The sequence below is a fragment of the Oncorhynchus tshawytscha genome, linkage group LG11, assembly GCF_018296145.1.
Source record: "Oncorhynchus tshawytscha isolate Ot180627B linkage group LG11, Otsh_v2.0, whole genome shotgun sequence".
In the NCBI taxonomy this organism is placed as follows: Eukaryota; Metazoa; Chordata; class Actinopteri; order Salmoniformes; family Salmonidae; genus Oncorhynchus; species Oncorhynchus tshawytscha.
This window is the reverse complement of record NC_056439.1, coordinates 35,842,347-35,865,696: the sequence shown is the minus strand read 5'-3', so window position 1 is coordinate 35,865,696 and position 23,350 is coordinate 35,842,347. Positions and strand designations below refer to the sequence as shown.

General features: G+C 41.7%; 1 protein-coding gene and 1 long non-coding RNA gene across 4 annotated transcripts; one reads left to right on the top strand and one right to left on the bottom strand.

Annotated features, from left to right (window-relative positions):
* Positions 1-541: 541 nt before the first annotated feature.
* Positions 542-16,088, bottom strand: LOC112261874 (interferon alpha-inducible protein 27-like protein 2A). 3 transcript variants are annotated; one of them, XM_024437502.2, is made up of 6 exons: positions 15,983-16,088; positions 4,307-4,337; positions 4,124-4,151; positions 3,976-4,005; positions 854-1,018; positions 542-722 (listed from the first exon to the last, which is right to left on the bottom strand). In XM_024437502.2, exons 3-6 carry the CDS (start codon positions 4,131-4,133, stop codon positions 622-624), a joined length of 306 nt encoding a protein of 101 aa, XP_024293270.1. In that variant the 5' UTR covers positions 4,134-4,151; positions 4,307-4,337; positions 15,983-16,088; the 3' UTR covers positions 542-621. The 3 variants fall into 3 exon arrangements, with proteins under 3 accessions (XP_024293270.1, XP_024293271.1, XP_042185996.1); XM_024437503.2 differs by having other exon boundaries at positions 15,918-16,046; XM_042330062.1 differs by lacking the exon at positions 15,983-16,088 and adding an exon at positions 14,546-14,570.
* Positions 16,089-17,601: 1,513 nt separating this feature from the next.
* Positions 17,602-21,588, top strand: LOC112262322. The gene is made up of 5 exons (XR_002955333.2): positions 17,602-18,451; positions 20,017-20,125; positions 20,206-20,295; positions 20,893-21,024; positions 21,133-21,588. It is a non-coding gene; the product is annotated as an uncharacterized LOC112262322 (long non-coding RNA).
* The last annotated feature ends 1,762 nt before the right edge of the window (positions 21,589-23,350 follow it).

The following is a 23,350-nucleotide window of genomic DNA, read 5'->3' as shown; positions in this document are numbered from 1 at the left end:
TGATCTCAAAGAAATGTCAAATCAAGACAATGAACTGATTCATTTATTTAACGAGGCAAGTCAGTTAAGAACAAATTCTTATTTATAATGACAGCCTACCCCAGCCAACGCTGGGCCAATTTTGCGCCGCACTATGGAACTCCCAATCATGGCCAAATGTGATACAGCCTGGATTCGAACCAGGGACTGTAGTGGCACCTCTTGCAATGAGATGCAGTGCCTTAGACCACTGCACCACTTAGGAATGGGCCCCCATCCACATTAGTTGGCCTACCATTATTTTTTAGCCTATAAATCTGCAATCACAAATGTACTTTAATACAGAAATTGAATTGGCCAATAACTACAACCTCCTTGACAAATGTAAAATATATTTACTTCAGCAAGGCATTGCAATACTCACTGATCTTTCACATTCACTAATCAACACATCCTCTTTATCAGTCAGAAATCAATGGAAACATTCAGTAGCTTCAACACTATGCTATAGTCAACTTCTCTATCCTAAAGCTCAGCACACACAGTATGGGACAAAGACACATTTGAAGTATAATCAATTTTAATATCAATGTAATCATAGCGAGGATGAGACCCGAACGTCAATACGGCTGAATATTGAGGTCACCCCCTGAACTTAGAGGACACCCATCCCACCACTCCACCGGCTGCCGCGCCAACACTTCCCACAACAGCTGTGGCCACACCGGTGAGTCCTGCAGCTCCTAGAGGAACAACGAGATAAGTCCAATTTATGTCCAAACCACTAGTTAAAATCATGACCACAAGACAGTCCTGATAAATTCAGTTTCCAACTATTTACATTACATTGAAAAATAAAATGTATCATCTTTACCTGCTGACTGTAGAGCAGCAACAAGACTCCCTGCTGCTACCCCACCTCCATTGGCCACGGCTGCAGAAGACATCATGCCTGCTGCGGTTGATCCAGCTGCAACCCCAGCAGCACCGAATCCCATCGCTCCCAAAGCAACAGGGGCAATGAGCACTGCCGCCGTACCTGTCAGGTCCAAACAAACCTTTTAACTTGCAGACCAAAACACAGGAGTTCTGGGTCACACCTCCCATAAGGAGATATGTCACTACTGTCATGTGCAAGAGGGTAAAATTACAGTGCAGAATGCACACGGGTCTTTCCACACGGTTGTTTAAATTTTAACAAACATTTGTTTTGACAATGGAGTAGTTATATAGTCCACACAACCGCTGCGCTTTCATAGTTCACACTACTGTTAGTTAAACCATGGGAAGTTCTAGAACCTGCTAGAAGACTCATAGACGGTCCTCTGAGGAGTAAGACTTGACTGCTGCACCAGACAGATCAGGTCTCCACCAGACCAGAGAAAGGGACATAAATCTAGCCTGCCAGAGTAAGTTTCTCTCTCTATCTCTCCCAGAGAAAAGTTCATATGTTTGTTGATTTGTATATGCTGCTATGTGAATATCCTTTGTTCCTGAGAGAGAGATGAGATCTATAAACTCAGCAAAAAAAAGAAACGTCCTCTCACGGTCACCTGCGTTTATTTTCAGCAAACTTAACATGTGTAAATATTTGTATGAACATGAGTCAACAACTGAGACAAACTGATCAAGTTTCACAGAAGTGACTAACAGAAACGGAATGTGTCCCTGAACAAAAGGTGGGTCAAAATCAAAAGTAACAGTCAGTATCTGGTGTGGCCACCAGCTGCATTAAGTGCTGCAGGGCATCTCCTCCTCATGGACTGCACCATACTTGCCAGTTCTTGCTGTGAGATGTTACCCCACTCTTCCGCCAAAGTACCTGCAAGTTCCCAGACATATCTGAAGGAGAATGGCCCTAGCCCTCACCCGCCGATCCAACAGGTCACAGACGTCCTCAATGGGATTGAGATTCGGGCTCTTCGATGGCCATGGCAGAAAACTGACATTCCTGTCTTGCAGGAGATCAGCCATACTGCTCATTCTGTGCATGGTGGCATTGTCATGCTGGAGGGTCATGTCAGGATGGATGAGCCTGCAGGAAGAGTACCACATGAAGGAGGAGGATGTCTTCCCTGTAACACACAGCATTGAGATTGCCTGCAATGACAACAAGCTCAGTCCGATAATGCTGTGACACACCGCCACAGACCATGACGGACCCTCCACCTCCAAATCGATCTCACTCAGTGTAAAAGGCTGACTACACCGCTCGCGTCACATGCGTTGCAAAATTAATTTAGAAATCTATATTATTCAATTATTGCACCCACACTGCTCGCGCGCGTGCCAACAAGCGTCTACATTGCCAAGGGCTAAAATAGAAGTCAATTCTATTTCTGACGCAGATCACACAGCAAGTCCTGCCTCTCTCATTGGTTATACCCACGTGGGTGACTGAAATACAAACAAGGTTGGTGGCGGTAGCACCTAATTTATGAAAGTTTCCAATCGCAATATAAAGTCAAGAGAAGAAAAAGCCTAGGAGGAGAGATGACTAGAAACGATTCAGTTGACCGTTTGTGTGGATTAATTGTCGGAGTAGAGGACCTTGTGCATTTCAAGTAAAATAACAACTCAATGTTTATATCCCAGGACAAATTAGCAACAGCAAGCTAGCTAAATAGGACAAATTAGATAGCAAGTGCAAGCTAGCTAAATTGCCATAAAGGTTTCATGTTTTTCAACATGTCCCCAAATTACTGTAATTGGTTCAGAGTTTGTTTTGATAATCTAACCTGCGTGTCATGATCACGTTTGTTGTGGGGGGACAGAATAAATGTATGGCACGCACGCAGCCGGTTTGGGTTCCGTGTAACGCTCATTCCGTCGACCATAAACGTGAATCCAACCATCCCCCCGGTGAGACAAAACCGTGATGTCAGTGAAGAGCAGTTTTTGCCAGTCCTGTCTGGTCCAGCGACGTTATTGCCAGTGAGGACCTGCCTTACAACAGGCCTACAAGCCCTCAGTCCAGCCTCTCAGCCTATTGCGGACAGTTTGATCACTGATGGAGTGATTGTGCGTTCCTGGTGTAACTCAGGTAGTTGTTGTTGCCATCCTGTACCGATCCTGTGTAGTTGTACGTGGTCTGCCACTGTGAGGATGATCAGATGTGACTATCACAGTGCAGGTGCATTTATACGGAGACTTGATTACACACAGGTGGATTGTATTTATCATCATTAGTCATTTAGGTCAACATTGGATCATTCAGAGATCCTCACTGAACTTCTGGAGAGAGTTTGCTGCACTGAAAGTAAAGGGGCTGAATAATTTCACACCCAATTTTTCAGTTTTTGATTTATTAAAAAAGTTTGAAATATCCAATAAATGTTGTTCCACTTCATGATTGTGTCCCACTTGTTGATTCTTCACAAAAAAATACAGTTTTATATCTTTATGTTTGAAGCCGGAAATGTGGCAAAAGGTCACAAAGCTCAAGGGGGGGCGAATACTTTCGCAAGGCACTGTAAGTGTCTTAACGACCGTTCCAAAGGTGCATGTTCATTAATTGTTTATGGTTCTTTGAACAAGCATGTGTTGTAACCCTTTACAATGAAGATCTGTGAAGTTATTTGGATTTTTACAAATTATCTATGAAAGACAGGGTCCTGAAAAAGGGACGTTTATTTTTTTGCTGAGTTTATATCTACGTACAAATATATATTAATACTGTCATATCTATACATTTCTTTCATTTTAGAACAAGTCTATTCCTAAATAACTGAAGAGTGTGTGTGTGTGTGTGTGTGTGTGTGTATGTGTTAAAACTGTGGATATGAACATATCTGCCTGGTTCTTGCCGGACCGCCTGTAGTGGGGTCAGACCAAAGTAGAGTCAGCATTATGTGGTGGTGTCAGGCCAAAGTAGCATTAAGTCACTAATGGGTGAGGGCATGTACAGCCAATCGCACAGATGGCTCCAGCTAGCCGTTTTTACAGTCGTATCTGCAACTGTTCATTCTTAGAATAATTGATTGAAGGATACTTTACCAGTTCCAACTGCCATGGCAATCACAGATACTAAATAGAGGAACAAACATACATGGGTCATCATCATTATGGTTAACTAATGCAATATTTTTCTTAGACAAAGCAGTTTCATTGCCAAAACTTATATCAAACAATGAAATATACTCACCAGACACCATTTTCTTGGATTCAAATAGCTAAAAGTGTGAAAAAGATTCAGTTAATGTTGTTGTTAGTGACAAAAGATCTGCCAGCATTCTCACTTAGGCTATATCAGAAGGACACTGCCGGGACAACGCTAAAACATGGCATACAGCATTATAACAGAATAAATCAAATATGGACATTTTACCTTCCCGTTTTAGGCGTTGTTCAGTGGTAGGCTATAATAAATGACAAAAAAGCAGACAAATCAAAATAAGACCACTTCTTGTAAGATCACATTCGGTTTCAAAATGTTTATTATGATCAAGTCCAGAGTACAGTCAATAACTCTGTGCTTGCCTACAGTAATTCAGAGCTGTAACTAATCTACTGGACAAATACATTTATGGAAAGTTTCGGAGTTTAACAGCATTGGCATCCAATATGTTGCATTACCGCCCCCAACTGGACTACAATATCAACCCATTACACTGATACAAAAAGGGAAAAGGATTACCAAAGATGTACTACAACTAAACCAAGAAACCACAGCCTGTCATTTAAAATGGGAACACATGAGTCAGTAGGCAGAACAAGAAAGGGGGTGGGCAGAGCCAAGCACGAGCTAGCGAGATCCTATCTGCTCATTTCCGTTAGGGAAAGACTGCTCTGAAACGCACATGTGCAATAACTCAATACGCCTTTGCACTCCTAAACAACGCAATTTAACAACTTTTACAAAAGGGTAAATGCTACAAAACTTTGTCCACTCTGTTCATAACATTCTAGTTTTGAGAACAGAAAAATTGTATTGAGATCAAATATTTCATTGATGAGAAATTGTGCAGAATGTCAGCCAAAATCCATCTCGTTCCACCTTCTCTCATATTTGGTAGTGGGTGGAAACACCAAGCAGATGATCCACATTTATACCTCTGGTGAAATATCTGTCATTGTTCTGTGGGATTACTCCACCTCTATGATATCATAGTGGTCCACAAACCAACATTTAAAGTGCATGCTGCCACCTACTGTGTTGGAATGTACGATCAATGATCATACGCCCAATTCTGAACTACAATGAAAATAACACTAAACCAAATAAATCCTCAACTTCTACCACACCATCCCCCCAAAACTCTTCCCAACCCCATTAAACTTGATCTATATCATGCTGAAACACTCCACCCTTGTTCAGCATATCAACCACAATTTCAACAGTAACATCTGTTACCCCAATATCTCTTTTGACATCTTCTCAACAACCTTCAACCTGGCATTTCTGATTTGCACAACCAGAGTCGTATTTATAGTCTTACCAATAAAATCCATTAAAAAAAAAATTCATTATCAAAGTGGCCTTTGACACCACACATTCATGAGCATAAGATTTCTGAACAGGCCTCAAAACCCTGCCAGGACCATCAGAAGCACCAGCCCCGAAAGTAGGTCCACTTACTACAGGTGCATCCATGTCAGATCCATCAGTCAAAGTAGGTCCACTTACTACAGGTACATCCATGTCAGATCCATCAGTCTGAAAGTAGGTCCACTTACTACAGGTACATCCATGTCAGATCCATCAGTCTGAAAGTAGGTCCACTTACTACAGGTGCATCCATTTAAGCGCCAATGGGCCACACTGTAGTTCTAACAATCTGTTCTACGGCCTCTGCAAATGATACATCTTGACTGATCCTTTATCTCTGAGCCTCTCTGTACCTGACATCCAAATGTTACAGTGTTCTCTCCCACAATTACTGCACTTGATCTTCACATTGCTTCCACATTCACCGTAATCATGTGCCCCTCCACACTTGGCACATCTTTTCTTTCCTTTACATTGAACAGCTACATGTCCCACTCTTTGGCATTTGAAACACAGCAGTGCATGAGACAAATTCTCTCATTTTGAAATTAAGGAACCCTATCTGTACTTTTCCCAACAAGACTTTCTCAAACCTCAGCATCACTGATAACCTTTTACTTCGTTGACCCTCTTTTCTACTGATCAACCTTTTGGCTCAATCACTCTGCCTTCCTTCCACATTATCTTTAACATCATCTGTGAACGTAGATATCGGGACCCCAGTGATGACTCCCCTCAATCTAGCATAAGCACCAGGGACATGGCTTTTAATCTTCTTCCCATGAACCTTTTCCATTTTCAGAATCTACCCTTGCGGAGCCTGGCTACCACACAATATTAATATCTACCATTTCCAATTAACCAAGTTAACTCCCCTTCACCTACCTCTTTCTCTATGGCATTATTTAGTCAGATAGGGTGTAAGTGAGGCCCATTACTCTACCTCAAACAACTGAAAATAAAGTCACCTTGGTGGACTCCCAAATGCTGCTGCTAGGATGGCCCAATTCTGATTTTTTTTTTCACTTGGTCTTTTGACCAATCAGATCTGAAAAATATCTGATACAAAAAAACCTGATGTAATTGATCAAAATACCAATTAGTAGAAAAAAATAATTAGGTTGCCTGTGTCAACACAGCAGTCTTGGCTTATTTGGTGTTTGGCAACCAACTTCGCAGGTTCAAATGTTCTCCTTGATTAGTTAAAATCATGTGCACCTGAGTCAGACTGCTAGAGTGAAACACTACCAAATGACAATAAGCAGTTATTGTGTGCAATTGGTAATCAGTGTAGGTGTGGTGATACTGATGGTTTGTTGGGATTGATGTTTACATTTTTTATTTTATTTTAAACATAGCAGGTTAGAAGTAACATAGCAGGTTAGGAGAATTAACGTAGCAGGTTAGGAGAACTAAATCACATTGTATTTGTCACACGCGCTGAATACTGTGTAGACCTTACTGTGAAACGCTTACTTACACCCGTTAGTCGAGGTAATATGTACATGTAGGTAGAGGTGACGCGACTATGCATGGATAATAAACAAGAGTATCAGCAGTGTAAAAATGTGGGTGAGGGGGACAATGTAAATAGTCCGGGTAGCCATTTCATTAGCTGTTCAAGAGACTTGGCGCTCCAGTACCACTTGCCGTGCGGTAGCAGAGAGAACAGTCTATGACTAGGGTGGCTGGAGTATTTGACCATTTTTTGGGCCTTCCTCCAACACCGCCTGGTATACAGGTCCTGGATGGCAAGAAGTCTACTAATACAACAGGTTAGGATAATTAATGTGGCAGGTTACAAGAATGAGGTTTGGGTTAGGAAAAGGGTTACTGTTAGGCTTAGCTAAGATGCTACATTACACTTTAGTCATTTAGCAGATGCCCTTATCTGTGCATACTTTATTCATACTGGTCCCGTGGGAAGCAAATCCACAACTCTTGCATTACTTCATGCTCTCGTGCGGGGGATTCTTTCGCTAAACAGTTTCTCATGCATTGTAAATAAGGTTTCTAAACTAACCCGGATGGAATAGAATTCCGGCCACTGGTTGGTTTTGTGGCGCTACTCTGATTTCCCCATTAAAAAAAACACTATAAACAGGTATAGGTGCATATTATTCTGGCCACATGTTGCTTGCGGTCCAAACACTTAAAAGACACACCCATCTTATGCCCTTGGGATAATGGTTAGCAGATGTTAATGCGAGTGTAGCGAAATGCTTGTGCTTCTAGTTCTGACCATGCAGTAATATCTAACAAGGAATCTAACCTAAAATTTTCACAACTAAAAACTACAATTATGAATGAGCGATGGCCGAACGGCATAGGCAAGATGCAGTAGATGGTAGAGTACAGTATATACACATATGAAATGAGTAATGTAGTGTATGTAAACATTATATAAAGTGGCATTGTTTAACTTCTATAGGATAGGGGGCAGCATTTGGAATTTGATGAAAAGCATTCCCAAATTCAACTGCCTGCTACTCATCCCCAGAAGATAAGATATGCATATTATTAGTAGAATTAGTTTATTAGTAGAATATTATTATTATTGCATAGAAAACACTGAGGTTTCTAAAACGGTTTGAATCACATCTGCGAGTATAACAGAACTTATGTAGCAGGCGAAACCCCAAGGACAAACCATTCAGATTTTTTTTTTTTTGAGGTCACTCTTTTCAATGGGTTTTCATTGGGAATCCAGATTTCTAAGGGACTTGCTTGCAGTTCCTACCGCTTCCACTGGATGTCACCTGTCTTTAGAAATTGGTTGAGGTTTTCCTTTGTGTAATGAAGAAGTAGCCCTGTTCAAAACAAGGGTCACTTCATGTGTACTGTTTGATAGAGGCACATGACCAGAAAGCTAGTGTCAGTTTGCTTTCTTCCTGTATTGAACACAGATCATCCAGTCTTCAATTTTACCGATTTTTTACTTGAAAAAATACCTAAAGTTGTATTACAAAAGTAGTTTGAAATGTTTTGGCAAAGTTTATGGGTACCTTTTGAGATATTTTGTAGTCGCGTTGCGCAAGTTGGAACCGGTGTTTTTCTGGATCAAACGCGCAAAATAAATGGACATTTTGGATACATATGGACGGAATTAATCGAACAAAAAGGACCATTTGTGATGTTTATGGGACATATTGGAGTGTGAACAGAAGAAGCTCGTCAAAGGTAAGGCATGATTTATATTTTTATTTCTGCGTTGTGTGTCGCGCCTGCAGGGTTGAAATATGTTCTCTTGTTTACGGAGGTGCTATCCTCAGAAAATAGCATCGTTTTTTCATTATTAAAGTGGCTAGAGATGAGTCAGTATGTTGGCAGCAGCCACTCAATGTTAGTAACAGCTGTTTAACAGTCTGATGGCCTTGAGATAGAAGCTGATATTCAGTCTCTCGGTCCCAGCTTTGATGCACCTGTACTGACCTCGACTTCTGAATTATAGCAGGGTGAACAGGCAGTGGCTCAGGTGGTTGTTGTCCTTGATGATCTTTTTGGCCTTCCTGTGACATCAGGTGGTGTAGGTGTCCTGGAGGGCAGGTAGTTTGCCCCCGATGATGCGTTGTGCAGACCTCACTACCCTCTGGAGAGCCTTACGGTTGTGGGCGGAGCAGTTGCCGTACCAGGCGGTGGATACAGCCTGACAGGATGCTTTCGATTGTGCAGTTTGAGTGTTTTTGGTGACAAGCCGAATTGCTTCAGCCTCCTGAGGTTGAAGAGGCGCTGCTGAGTCTTCTTCACCACGCTGTCTGTGTGGGTGGACCATTTCAGTTTGTCCGTGATGTGTACGCCGAGGAACTTAAAACTTTCCACCTTCTCCACTCCTGTCCCGTTGATGTGGATAGGGGGCTGCACCCTCTGCTGTTTCTTGAAGTCCACGATCATCTCCTTTGTTTTAGTGACATTGAGTTAGAGGTTATTTTCCTGACACCACACTCCGAGGGCCCTCACCTCCTCCCTGTAGGCCGTCTCGTCGTTGTTGGTAATCAAGCCTACCACTGAAGTGTTGTCTGCCAACTTGATGATTGAGTTGGAGGCCTGCATGGCCATGGGTGAACAGGGAGTACAGGAGAGGGCTGAGAACGCACCCTTGTGGGGCCCCAGTGTTGAGGATCAGCGGAGTGGAGATGTTGCTACCTACCCTCACCACCTGGGGGGCAGCCTGTCAGGAAGTCCAGGACCCAGTTGCACAGGGCGCGGTCGAGACCAAGGGTCTAAAGCTTAATGACAAGTTTGGAGGGTACTATGGTGTTAAATGCTGAGCCGTAGTCGATGAACAGCATTCTTACATTAGGTATTCCTCTTGTCCAGATGGGTTAGGGCAGTGTGCAGTGTGATTGAGTCATCTGTGGACCTATTGGGGCGGTAAGCAAATTGGAGTGGGTCTAGGGTGTCAGGTAGGGTGGAGGTGATTTGGTCCTTGACTAGTCTCTCAAAGCACTACATGATGATGGAAGTGAGTGCTACAGGGCAATAGTCATTTAGCTCAGTTACCTTCACTTTCTTGGGAACAGGAACAATGGTGGCCCTCGTGAAGCATGCGGGAACAGCAGACTGGGATAAGGATTGATTGAATATGTCCGTAAATACACCAGCAAGCTGGTCTACGCATGCTCCGAGGACGCGGCTGGGGATGCCGTCTAGGCCGGCAGACTTGCGAGGGTTAACACGTTTAAATGTTTTACTCACGTCGGCTGCAGTGAAGGAGAGTCCGCATGTTTTAGTTTCGGGCCATTATCGTTAGAAGCATACAATTCTCCCCGATGATGCCCAATCTATAGATAGTCTTTACCTCAACACCTCATGGGATGGTATGATATTTTCTCGCTGTATACAGATCTAAATGCTGTTCGCCAATCATAGGCTGTTATTACCAGTTCCACATCAGACAACCAACAAGAGTTGTGTCCACGGCTTTCAGAGGAGTTTAGAGATGCTTTTCGAGATGTCGCTTCAGTCGAATAGAGCAGGTCATAGATTTTCTCAGAGGGTGAGTGCTATTTGGATCCTTGGGATGTCCATACGTCTATAAAGTATACATTTAAATTGGTTAAGTTTAGTGTTAGATAAGGGTAAGGACGTCCCAAGGAATCTGGATAGCAGTGGCCTTTCAGAGACTGGCACAGTATTTGAGAGCTAGGCAGCAACACAGACTTGGACAAGCAATTTTTGAGTGTCTGCCCCAGATAGTTTCCTTATTAGAGACAATGGAAAATAATTACCACGATGTCCTTGATCCAATTGAAGAGCAAGTAGGCTATATTTAAGTTGTGATCATTTGGAAATATTTAGGTCTACTGTGTTAAGGCAAATGTGGTTTATTTGAAAATAATTCTTTGTTGATAACATATTGTCAAAAGCACGTAGGCAATATTATTTACTGTGTCGATAGCGGAGTAGGCTAGTGTACAATAACGTAATTTGATGTGCTAGTATTATTTATTTAACGGATTAATTAAACTAAATGAAATAACTACTTTTTCACTGAAAAAAGGGAAACGAGGTACAACATGCAACTTCGATCAAAGACCTAAAATCATGCCTGACAATATCACAACGGTATCTTAATATAGTGTGGATACAGTAGTAGCCTATTCTACAACAATGTAACTATGTGCTGATATTATTTATCTAATTGATCAATTGAATTGTAAAATGTGGATGGGACGCTATTTCATTCAATGATTACGTTATTATACAAGGTAGATACAGGAGTAGTCCATAGTCTACAATAATAATGTAATTGAATGTGTATCATTTATTTCATTGATTAATACAATTGTAAATTGGCAGGGGTAGGCTACTTCATTCAGTGTATACTGAACATACTCTAGGTGCATGTTAATGATGGCTTTTCAGCCTTTGAACTATGGCAATGTCAAACTAATTTCTAAATATCTTTCTTTAGTCTAGATGTGATGAGCCAGAGAAACCAATCAGCTTCAATGCAGGTGCTCAACCCACCACCCTCAATGTTCTCCCTCCACAAGTAGCCACATCCTCTTCTCCAGTTGAACTACTTTGCCACCACTAAAAATGACTGTACATTTACCCGTGCCCATCTCAGTGTAACATGATCCATCCAAGGACTCAGCTGGATACCTAAAATGTGAGAAATGTAAGCAAGATGCTATAGTGTGTGTATGGATGGAGTTCCAAGTAAAGACTTGAGAAGATGGCTATAGAAGTTTCTGATAGGCTAATTGACATCATGAGTCAATTGGAGGTGTACCTGTGGATGTATTTCAAGGCCTACCTTCAAACTCAGTGCCTCTTTGCTTGACATCATGGGAAAATCAAAAGAAATCAGCCAAGACCTAAGAAAAAAAATTGTAGACATCCACAATTCTGGTTCATCCTTCGGAGCAATTTCCAAAAGCCTAAAAGGTACTACGTTAATCTGTACAAACAATAGTACGCAAGTATAAACCACGGGACCACACAGCAGTCATACCGCTCAGGAAGGAGGCGCGTTCTGTCTCCTAGAGATGAACGTACTTTGGTGCGAAAAGTGCAAATCAATCCCAGAACAGCAGCAAAGGACCTTGTGAAGATGCTGGCGGAAACAGGTACAAAGGTATCTATATCCACAGTAAAACGAGTCCTATATCGACATAACCTGAAAGGCGGCTCAGCAAGGAAGAAGCAACTGCTCTAAAACCACCATAAAAAAAGCCAGACTACAGTTTGCAACTGCACATGGGGACAAAGATCGTACTTTTGGAGAAATGTCCTCTGGTCTGATCAATCAAAAATCCAACTGTTTGGCCATAATGACCACTGTTATGTTTGGAGGAAAAAGGGAGAGGCTTGCAAGCCGAAGAACACCATCCCAACCGCGAAGCACGGGGGTGGCAGCATCATGTTGTGGGGTTGCTTTGCTGCAGGAGGGACTGGTGCACCTCACAAAATAATGGCATCATGAGGGAGGAAAATTATGTGGATATATTGAAGCATCATCAAGACATCCGTCAGGAAGTTAAAGCTGGGTCGCAAATGTGTCTTCAAAAAGGACAATGACCCCAAGCATACTTCCAAAGTTGGTGTGAAATGGCTTAAGGACAACAAAGTCAAGGTATTGGAGTGGCCATCAAAACCCTGACCTCAATCCCATAGAAAATGGGTGGGCAGAACTGAAAAAGCGTGTGAAAGCAAGGAGACCTACAAACCTGACTCCGTTACACAGGCTCTGTCAGGAGGAATGGGCCAAAATTCACCCAACTTATTGTGGGAAGCTTGTGGAAGGCCAAAACATTTGACCCAAGTTAAACAATTTAAAGGCAATGCTATCAAATACTAATTGAGTGTTTGTAAACTTCTGACCCACTGGGTCATTATTGCAGGTCCAAGAGGCTCCTAAAAAGCTTCTACCCGCAAGCCATAAAACACCTAATCAAATGCCCCTCCCCAATCTGGAAAGCTGCTGCTACTCTTATCTATGCATAGTCACTTTAATAACTCTAGCTATATGTACATATTACCTCAATTGCCTCGACACCAGTGCCCCCACACATTGACTCTGTACTGGTAGCCCATGTCATTTCCTGCTGCTCTTTAATTATTTGTTCTATTTTTTGGGGTATTTTCTTAAGTACATTGTTGGTTAAGGGCTTGTAAGTAAGCATTTCATTGCAAGGTCTACACCTATTGTATTCAGCGCATGTGACAAATAAAATTTGATTTGAAGAAACTAAAAACATTAATTGACCTTTTGGTGTTGAGCATTCAGAAACAGTTTTGCATTTATTTTGGCATTGTCTACATGTAAATACATTATGGAAAGATATTCATAGTTTTATACTTGTTAATAGTTGATGACTTTTGTTTATGGGAGAATGTGCTGTTCAGTTTCCATAACTATAAAAAGGATAAAGAAAAACTATTTTACCTCAAATCTAATTGTGCTAATGGAAAAATGTCATTCATCAACAAATTCAGTAAACATTATAAAAACTCTGTTTTCTATAAGGAATTCACGCAGTACATTAAGACCATTCTACATTCTTCTAATATGAAAGTTGTTAAAACAATGTGTGCCTCAAGGTCTTTGTATAATCTGTAATTTGTTGTACCCCCTAGCATATGCTGTCATTGTCTGTTTGTATACTTCTTGTATGTAATACTGTTTTTTCTGCAATAACTAAAATTATAGAATGGAAGGCGAGTTGGTGCCACGGTGCTCAATTGACCTTTTGCACAACGAAACAAAGCCCACTTCAGCTCAGCTTCCTACCCGATACATAGCTTCCTGTCCCAATCGCGTTGTCAGCCTGATTGTAGCCATACTAACCTCGAAGTCACTCGTTTTATCATTACCTCTGTATATTAACATAATTTCTATAACCTTATTTTAATCACTCGTTAAATTCTGTTTATCCATTCAGTTAGTGATTTTTGTAATTTGATTGTGTTCTATCTTTTTGTCTCTTTAGCTAGCAAACGTTAGCTACCAGTACCTAGTTAACGTTAGTGCTAACGACGTTAACGTTAGTTGGTGCGGCATCTTTATTGAAAGTTAGGAAATTAAGATTTCATTATACCTTCTAGTGGGCTTCGACATCTGAAGGGAGCAGTACCTTTGCTATTCCAGTGGAATAACAACCATGTCCAAGAGATCCTCGTGTCACTGATGGGAAGCATCAACTGAATCTGGGTTGTGGCTTGACTTCTCACAAAACTACCAGTGTGAGACTCTTGTGAAGGCATGGGCCAAGGAGTTACTATTGCAATGAATCTTTCCTTTTTTTGCTTTGACCATCCACTTTGTCTAACACCCTGTAGTCCATTTATTGGTAATAAACACCTCTGTTATACTCCAAACAAAATGTTAGAGAGTTTTTTTATTTACAGTGACAAGAGAACAGAAACATTTAACTGAATTATTTTCAATGATTAATTAATTGCACAGACAGATGTTGGTTTGTTTCTCTTTCATTCATTGAAAGATAAAGGAGCCTGTCCCTTGTTATTTAGTCTTTCCTGCCTAAGAACTTTTGCATGTACACAAGTAGTACCAGTCACCCTTCTCTCTAATTAGTGAGAACACCACTGGGTCTCTATGTATTCTCTCACCTGAATAGTCTATGTGAAGATGGTCTTCACTGAACACAAATGTGCAGCCTTAAAAGTTGCTCTCCAGTCTGTAGCTATTCGGGGGCAGTGAAGGGAATGGTGGGGTCTCCTTATGGTGAACTGTGTCACCCTACACAAACTGTGTGGTTTCTCATTTTCCCTCATGGACCTGTCGCAGCAAGCCCTTATGCTGACCTCTCCTGTCACTCTGTCCCTGTTCAAAACTGGAATAAAAATAATGAGCAATCATAATGTTAGCTAGCTACTGTAAAAGGCATTTCTTAAACTACATCACAGCTTTGAATAAACGTCCTTGTCTGATAGGCAACTTACCTTCATAGTTGGAAAGGTAACTGGAGACAAAGTTTGAGTCCTTTTTCCAACTTGAAGTTCAGTGCTTTGCTACTTGTCTTGGCCAGACGATGTACATCCCTCACTTATATTTGGCAGCTCTTGGACGCGCTAAGTATAACACTGCCATGGTTGGTAAGGGAGGGCGTTGGCTAATTGGTAGCCACCTTACTAGTTAGGTCGTTAATAGCTAGCTAAGAGACAAAAGACACAGAACACAATCGAATTGCAAAAATCACTAACTGAACGGATAAACTGAATTTTCAACAAGAATGATAAAAAAGCTATAGGAATATGATTAATATACTGAGATAATGATAAAACGAGTGACTTCGAGGCTAGTGTGACTAGTCAGGCTGACAGGACGCTATGTATTAGGTAGGAAGTCGACGTTGTACAAAATATCTATGGAACTAATAGGAGCTGGCAGGGTGGGAAATAAACTCAAATAAGGCCTGCTTTTTCGTGATTACTTCAAAACTACTGCAAGCTGCTCGGGAATATGGTCATATTACGAAACTGGGCTCCACGTCGGGAGGCAATGAATTAGTTATCAGTTCATTGGTTGTTTCTTTGCAGCTAGCTAAGCTAACTAAACATCGAACTTTTGTACATCGCTATATTCCGTACACTTTACCTTATTTTAGCGCTTTAATACTTCCAGATCAACTGTAATATGAATACCATTATAAAGCACAATTTCTCCCCTTTCCAGCAAAATCAATGACGAGACCTTCATGCTGCCCGCCTCGACATGATTGAAGATAGCAATGGAACTCTGCAATGTCTTTTTTAAAATGTCGGGTGGGGAAGCGGAAAGCTACTGCGTGAAAGTGAGAGATGTCATTTTACCTTTAACTAGGCAAGTCAGTTAAGAACACATTCCTATTTTCAATGACGGCCTAGGGACAGTGGGTTAACATGCGGGGAAACAGCCTTTTTTCACCCGATTTGTCCATTTTATAACCTCTAAAATGTTTGTTTTTTAAACACTATAAAGAGTTAATGTCTCATTACATACCTATTTAAAGGTTTATATCGAATTCCAAGTGTTAAGGTGGCGCAAGTAATTATCTTCACACTCACCATTGACAATTTTTTGTTTTTAATCTGCGAGAGGCGCGCTGCTCCTGGTGGAAAAAGGCTGTACCGCACAGAATGAGTCGCGCCGTGACACGTCACACGTTAAAATACAGCTTCAGAGGGGTCAGTTTCCTTCAACTTTTCTCCAATACTATTGGTCGATTACCATGTCAATCAACGCTAAACAGAAAGTTAGTTCACACCTCGGATTTTGATGCCAACACAGACGTTAGTCTCATTAGTTTTCATTGCAGCCTCGTTAAAATTAATGTATTTAACCTTTATTTAACTAGGCAAGTCAGTTATGAACAAACTCTTATTTACAATGATGGCCTACCCCGGACGACACTGGGACAATTGTGCACGACCCAATGGGACTCCCAATCACGGCCGGATGTGATACAGCCTGGATTCGAACCGGGGACTGTTGTGACGCGTCTTGCACTGATATGCAGTGCCTTATTAGACCGCTGCGCCACTCGGGAGTTTGAATGCCGCGGTTGCCTAAAATGTGTCCGGATTGGGGTTCGTCACCGTTAGGTGGTTGTGGTGTACTGTAGGCTCCATTACCGTTTACATACTATTAGTTCATTTTAGAATACTGTAAACTAACAGTATCCTTTCAGTTGAGCGTACTATAGCTGTTCGCCTGTCTACTGTAAGTTGATGCTGTTGTTATGCAACCTCTTGCTATCTAGTTAGCATAACAAATTACTAGATAGATGTAACGGATGTGAAATGGCTAGCTAGTTAGCGGTGTTCGCACTAAATAGCGTTTCAATCGGTGACGTCACTTGCTCTGAGACCTTGAAGTAGTAGTTCCCGGCCGCGGCTTTTGTCACCGACTGTTACCGTATAACTTTAGTGACTGTGATCCGGGTCACGGCACCAATATAACAGTATAACTTTAGACCGTCCCCTCGCCCATACCCGGGCGTGAACCAGGGACCCTCTGCACACATCATCAACAGTCACCCTCGAAGCATCGTTACCCATCCCTCCACAAAAACCACAGCCCTTGCAGAGCAAGGGGAACTACTACTTGAAGGTCTCAGAGCAAGTGACGTCACCAATTGAAATGCTATTTAGCGCGAACACCGCTAGCTAACTAGCTAGCCATTTCACATTCGTTACATAGACATTTTTACGACTTCGGGTGTGTTCTTAAATTCAATCTGGAGTGCAGGAGTGCTGTTGTCAGATTATCCGTTTGTAAATTCAGAGCGCACACTGGATGCTTGGGCGGAGGAATAGGGTCGATTTGAGCGCACTGACTATACAACAGCAGTACCCAAGCTAACGTTGGCTAGCTACTTCCAGACACAAATGAAACCACTCTGACCATTTTACTCACCATAGCAAAGCTGGTCAGGCAGTTTTCATGTAATCTAGAGCGTTGGTGACTATAACTGCTGCTGGCAACAATTTAATTACGTATTTTTGCTGACAAATGCCATATTCAATGGGTGTTAGCGCTCATAAATTCATTATTCTGCGCTCTTGTACACTCAGAGGAGAGTGCTCTGAAATCGGAGTAGATAGCCAGAGTGAATTTACGAAAGTACCCGAATGTCCATTGAGAACGCACAACGACAATACCATTTAGCTAAGAGTGACGGGAATAATCAAGTCAATAAATGTTGGTTAGCCTATAGTTAATATACTGGCAAGTTTGATGTATAAGTAGCCAACTAACATACGGGTACATAATGTTACTGCTGTAATGATATGCTATGTGATTCGTAAGGACAGCATAGCTAAAAAATTGTCAGGCTACATAACGTGTCATTTAAGGTCATTTATTTGAAAAGTCATTACATTGTTCAACATTTTCTTAACATTTGTCATAATTAGCAATGCATTTGTATCTGCTCTTGTACATCGGCTGCATATTTTCCGCCATTTTCTTCAAATCTGAAAGCAATGTGAAGCCACGCCCATCTTCTGAAGAATTGCATTATGGTCCCTAAAGTACGGAAATGTATATGAGTGTATATTTCATATTTTTGCAAATTTAGTATGACATCCGGGAACTTTTGGCATACTAACTATATCCATACTATGACCAATTAGCATACTATATTGCGGTTAGTATGAGTATTCAAACACAGCTATTGTCCTTATCCATACCATAGCTGCTGCTATGGATATGCCTTTTACTTGAGAGCTCTGTCTTTTCCAGGTCTCCCTTGACAAAATGAGGTTATTTTTTGACTTGGTAAAATAATGTAACGGTTGTGTGCACTCTCGCTAGATAGAATTGTGTGGTTTGGTGGCAGATTTTTTAAAGAAAATAGAAATATACAGTATATCATCAGCACATCTCAATCAGATGAGATACATAGCTAACCCAAATTGAATTTCATTCATTCATAAATGTGGACACTAATTATTGTTAATATTACAATTCTCTAGGCCCTTCATTCCAAAACCTGAAGCCCAGGAAAGACCAGGAAAAAGTGTTGGCTTAAGGTACATGTAAGATAACTCAATGTCATATTTAGTTACTGACATGAATAGCAGCATATACAAGCAATCTATCAAATGTATTTTATAAAGCCCCTTTTACATCAGCAGTTGCCACAAAGTTCTTATACTGACACCCAGCCTAAAACGCCAAAGCGCAAGCAATGCAGACATAGAAGCACAGTGGCTAGGAAAAACTCCCTAGAAAGGCAGGAACCTATAAAGAAACTTAGAGAGGAACCAGGCTCTGATGGGTGGCCAGACCTCCTCTGGTTGTGCTGGTTGAGATTATAAAAGAGTACAGCCATTTAGACCAGATCGTTCTTCAAGACGTTTAACGTTCATAGATGACCAGCAGTGTCAAATAATAATCACAGTGGTTAAAGAGGGTGCAATAGTTCAGCACCTCAGGAGTAAATGCCAGTTGGCTCTTCATAGCTGAGCATTTAGAGGTTGAGACAGTAGGTCCCGTAGAGAGACAGGATCAACCGGCATGTCTGGGACAAGGTAATTCCTTCGGTGAGTCCAGAGCAGGTAAGGGTTCCATAGCTGCAGACAGAAACAGCAGAGACTGGATCAGCAGCACGACCAGGTGGACTGGAAAGCCAGAAGTCGTCAGGCCAGGTAGTCCTGAGGCATGGTCCTAGAGCTCATGCCTTGCATCCTTTATTTAACTTGAGTGTAGACTAAGCCCTAGAGGTTTGTAGCTTCACATGATTTAGCCTACTTGTCAATCCAGATCTGAATATTTGATATCCTTTTTATTATACACTGTTGATAGTAATTTTTTCTGAAGCTAATCACTGAATGTCCTACTTCAAGGATGTGGTCAGGTTGACACTTTAAGTCATAATAACACCGAGTGGCGCAGCGGTCTAAGGTACTGTATCTCGGTGCTTGAGGCGTCACTACAGACACCCTGGTTCAATTCTAGGCTGTATCACAACTGGCTGGGATTGGGAGTCCCATAGGGCGGTGCGCAATTGACCCAGCATTGTCTGGGTTTGGCCGGTGTAGGCCGTCATTGTAAATAAGAATTTGTTCTGAACTGACTTGCTTAGATTAAATAAAGGTACAAAAATTAATAAAATGAAGTCTGCTGTGTGGTTGCCAGATAAACACAAACTTAACACATTTTTTGTATTGTATTTATTATGGATCCCCATTAGCTTACTCTTCCTCGGGTCCAGCTAAATTAAGTCAGTTATACAATTTGAAAAATATTACAATACATTCACAACACATTGTGTGCCCTCAAGCCTCTACACTACTACCACATATCTACAACACAAAATCCATGTGTACGTGTGTGTACAGTGCATATGATATTGTGTGTATGCCTGTGTTTCCCTTCACAGTCCCCGCTGTTCCTTAAGGTGTATTTTTATCTGATTTTTTAAAATCTAATTTTACTGCTTGCATGAGTTTCTTGATGTGGAATAGAGTTCCATGTAGTCAAGGCTCTATGTACTACTGTGTGCCTCCCATAGTCTGTTCTGTTTAGGTTAGTGTGAAGTCAAGGCTTTGTCATTAAAGTAATATTGTGCCTATCTTTCAAATCTGCCAACCAGGCTCAGTGGGTGACCGGTAACAATGATTCAACCAAGCTGTTCCAGGCCTGGAGTGGCACGCTGGAACTTCCAGAGGCTTGTAGACCTGAAGCAGTGTGATGTGATCCAGGTAATTATCACACACGTATACTCATTCTGTTTTGTTGTATAATTATTTTAACTTAAGAAAATTGTTACTCTCTCTTTTAGATCTGACATCCCTATTAGCTCAACCACAGTCCTCACAGCTGAAGTCGTCTGCCCCTGCACCTGCTACACCAGCCACGACAGGTGATACAGGTAATCATCACATGCATGTATACACCCATGCACACTCTCCCTCACTTGGGGCTCTATTCAATCACATCTGCTTTAGCCGACATCCACATAGCGGTTGTTTTGGCGGTGTCTGAGGTGGAACTGTGTTAGAGCTGTCAAATTCACAAGCGTCTCCTGGCATTATACCTAAAGAGGACATTGCCATTGCCTGCACGGAGTCGCATTAATAGGAATCTCATGCAGCCCTGTTTACAAGTTAGAACACTGGAATTTGAGATGTAATCTACACCTCAATTAGGCTGATAGAAATCCTCATTATTTAGTTTAATGATTTTGAATTTGAGTGTCGTTATTTCTACTATATAACCTACACTTTCTAGTTCTGAACATGTAACGCGAGTAGGACGGTGTATTTACGTGACAATGATCAAGAGCTGCTGCTTACCGATTTGACAGATCAATACACTTACACCTCAGACACCACCAAAACATCAGCTATGCAGGTGTCTGCTATCTCCGGTTAACTCTTGATCTGATTGAATCTAGGCCTTACACTCATTCAGTCTGTTTAGTTGTATGATTATTGTCAGTTAAGAAGATTGTGCCTCTCTCTTTTAGATCTGCCACCCCCAGCAGTTCAGCTGCAGTCACAGCAGTCCTCTGCTGTGGTATTTCATTTACCGGCTGCACCAGTTCCTACTACACTGGCCATGAAGGGAGATACTATTGAGGAGACCCAGATGGATACAGGTAATTTCCAAGAATTATGTTGCATATGCTCCCTCACACCAACAGATGTGCACACAAACATGTTGTTGAGCTGTATACATACTCTCACTTTGTGCATCTCTCTTTCAGATCTGCCATGCACTCCACCCAGTGCCTGACAGACTCATCTCTGAGAAAGCAGAGATGGGTGGCTGACAAGGAAAAATAAAACACAACACACACTCTCTCTCTCTGTCATACACACTCACACACGTTATCCCCAGTGTAAATGAGTTGTATTTACTTGTTTATTTTATGTTTGCTCAATTTGATTTTAGGATTTGAGATATCTATTCCTACATATCCATTCTCAATATCTACATAATTACTCTAAATATCTATCAAATCAAAGTGTTATTGATATTGTAAAAGACTTGCTTAATTTGTATAGTTTGAGGAAATTCTGTGTGCTTTTTAAAAACATGCCTCCCTCTCACACACACATTAGACCCAATGTAAATACATTGTTTATTTTATGTATGCTCCATTTTGTTTGAGGATTGTCAAATCAAAGTTTTTTTTGTCACGTGTGCTGAATACAACATGTGTAGACCTTACAGTGAAATGCTTATTTACAGGCTCTAAACAATAGTGCAAAAAAGGTATTAGGTGAACAGGGTAGGTAAAGAAATAAAACAACAGTAAAAAAAACAGGCTATATACAGTTGCGAGGCTATAGAACTAGCGAGGCTACATACAGACAACGATTAGTCAGGCTTATTGAGGTAGTATGTACATGTAGATATGGTTAAAGTGACTACGCATATATGATGAACAGAGAGGAGCAGTAGTGTAAAAGAGGGGTGGGCGGATGGTGGGTGGTGGGACACAATGCAGATAGCCCGGTTAGCCAATGTGCGGGAGTACTGGTTGGTCGGCCCAATTGAGGTAGTATGTACATGAATGTACATCGATGGAACAGTAGTGGAGAGGGTAGTAAGTTTTAAGTTCCTCGGCGTACACATCACAGACAAACTGAATTGGTCCACCCACACAGACAGCATCGTGAAGAAGGCGCAGCAGCGCCTCTTCAACCTCAGGAGGCTGAAGAAATTCGGCTTGTCACCAAAAGCACTCACAAACTTCTACAGATGCACAATCGAGAGCATCCTGTCGGGCTGTATCACCGCCTGGTACGGCAACTGCTCCGCCCACAACCGTAAAGCTCTCCAGAGGGTAGTGAGGTCTGCACAACGCATCACCGGGGGCAAACTACCTGTCCTCCAGGACACCTACACCACCCGATGTCACAGGAAGGCCATAAAGATCATCAAGGACAACAACCACCCGAGCCACTGCCTGTTCACCCCGCTATCATCCAGAAGGCGAGGTCAGTACAGGTGCATCAAAGCTGGGACCGAGAGACTGAAAAACAGCTTCTATCTCAAGGCCATCAGACTGTTAAACAGCCACCACTAACATTGAGTGGCTGCTGCCAACACACTGACTCAACTCCAGCCACTCTAATAATGGGAATTGATGTAAAATATATCACTAGCCACTTTAAACAATGCTACTTAATATAATGTTTACATACCCTACATTATTTATCTCGTATGTATACGTATATACTGTACTCTATATCATCTACTGCATCTTTATGTAATACATGTATCACTAGCCACTTTAAACTATGCCACTTTGTTTACATACTCATCTCATATGTATATACTGTACTCGATACCATCTACTGCATCTTGCCTATGCCGCTCTGTACCATCACTCATTCATATATCTTTATGTACATATTCTTAATCCCTTTACACTTGTGTGTATAAGGTAGTAGTTTTGGAATTGTTAGCTAGATTACTCGTTGGTTATTACTGCATTGTCGGAACTAGAAGCACAAGCATTTCGCTACACTCGCATTAACATCTGCTAACCATGTGTATGTGACAGATAAAATTTGATTTGATTTGTATAGTTAAAGTGACTATGCATATATGATAAACAAAGAGTAGCAGCAGCGTAAAAAGAGGGTTTGGGAGGCACACAATGCAAATAGTCCAAATAGCCATTTAGTTACCTGTTCAGGAGTCTTATGGCTTGGGGGTAAAAACTGTTGAGAAGCCTTTATGTCCTAGACTTGGCACTCCGGTACCGCTTGCCATGTGGTAGTAGAGAGAACAGTTTATGACTGAGGTGGCTGGTGTCTTTGATCATTTTTAGGGCCTTCCTCTGACACCGCCTGGTGTAGAGGTCCTGGATGGCAGGCAGCTTAGCCCCAGTGATGTACTGGGCCGTACGCACTACCCTCTGTAGTGCCTTGCGGTCAGAGGCCGAGCAATTGCCATACCAGGCAGTGATG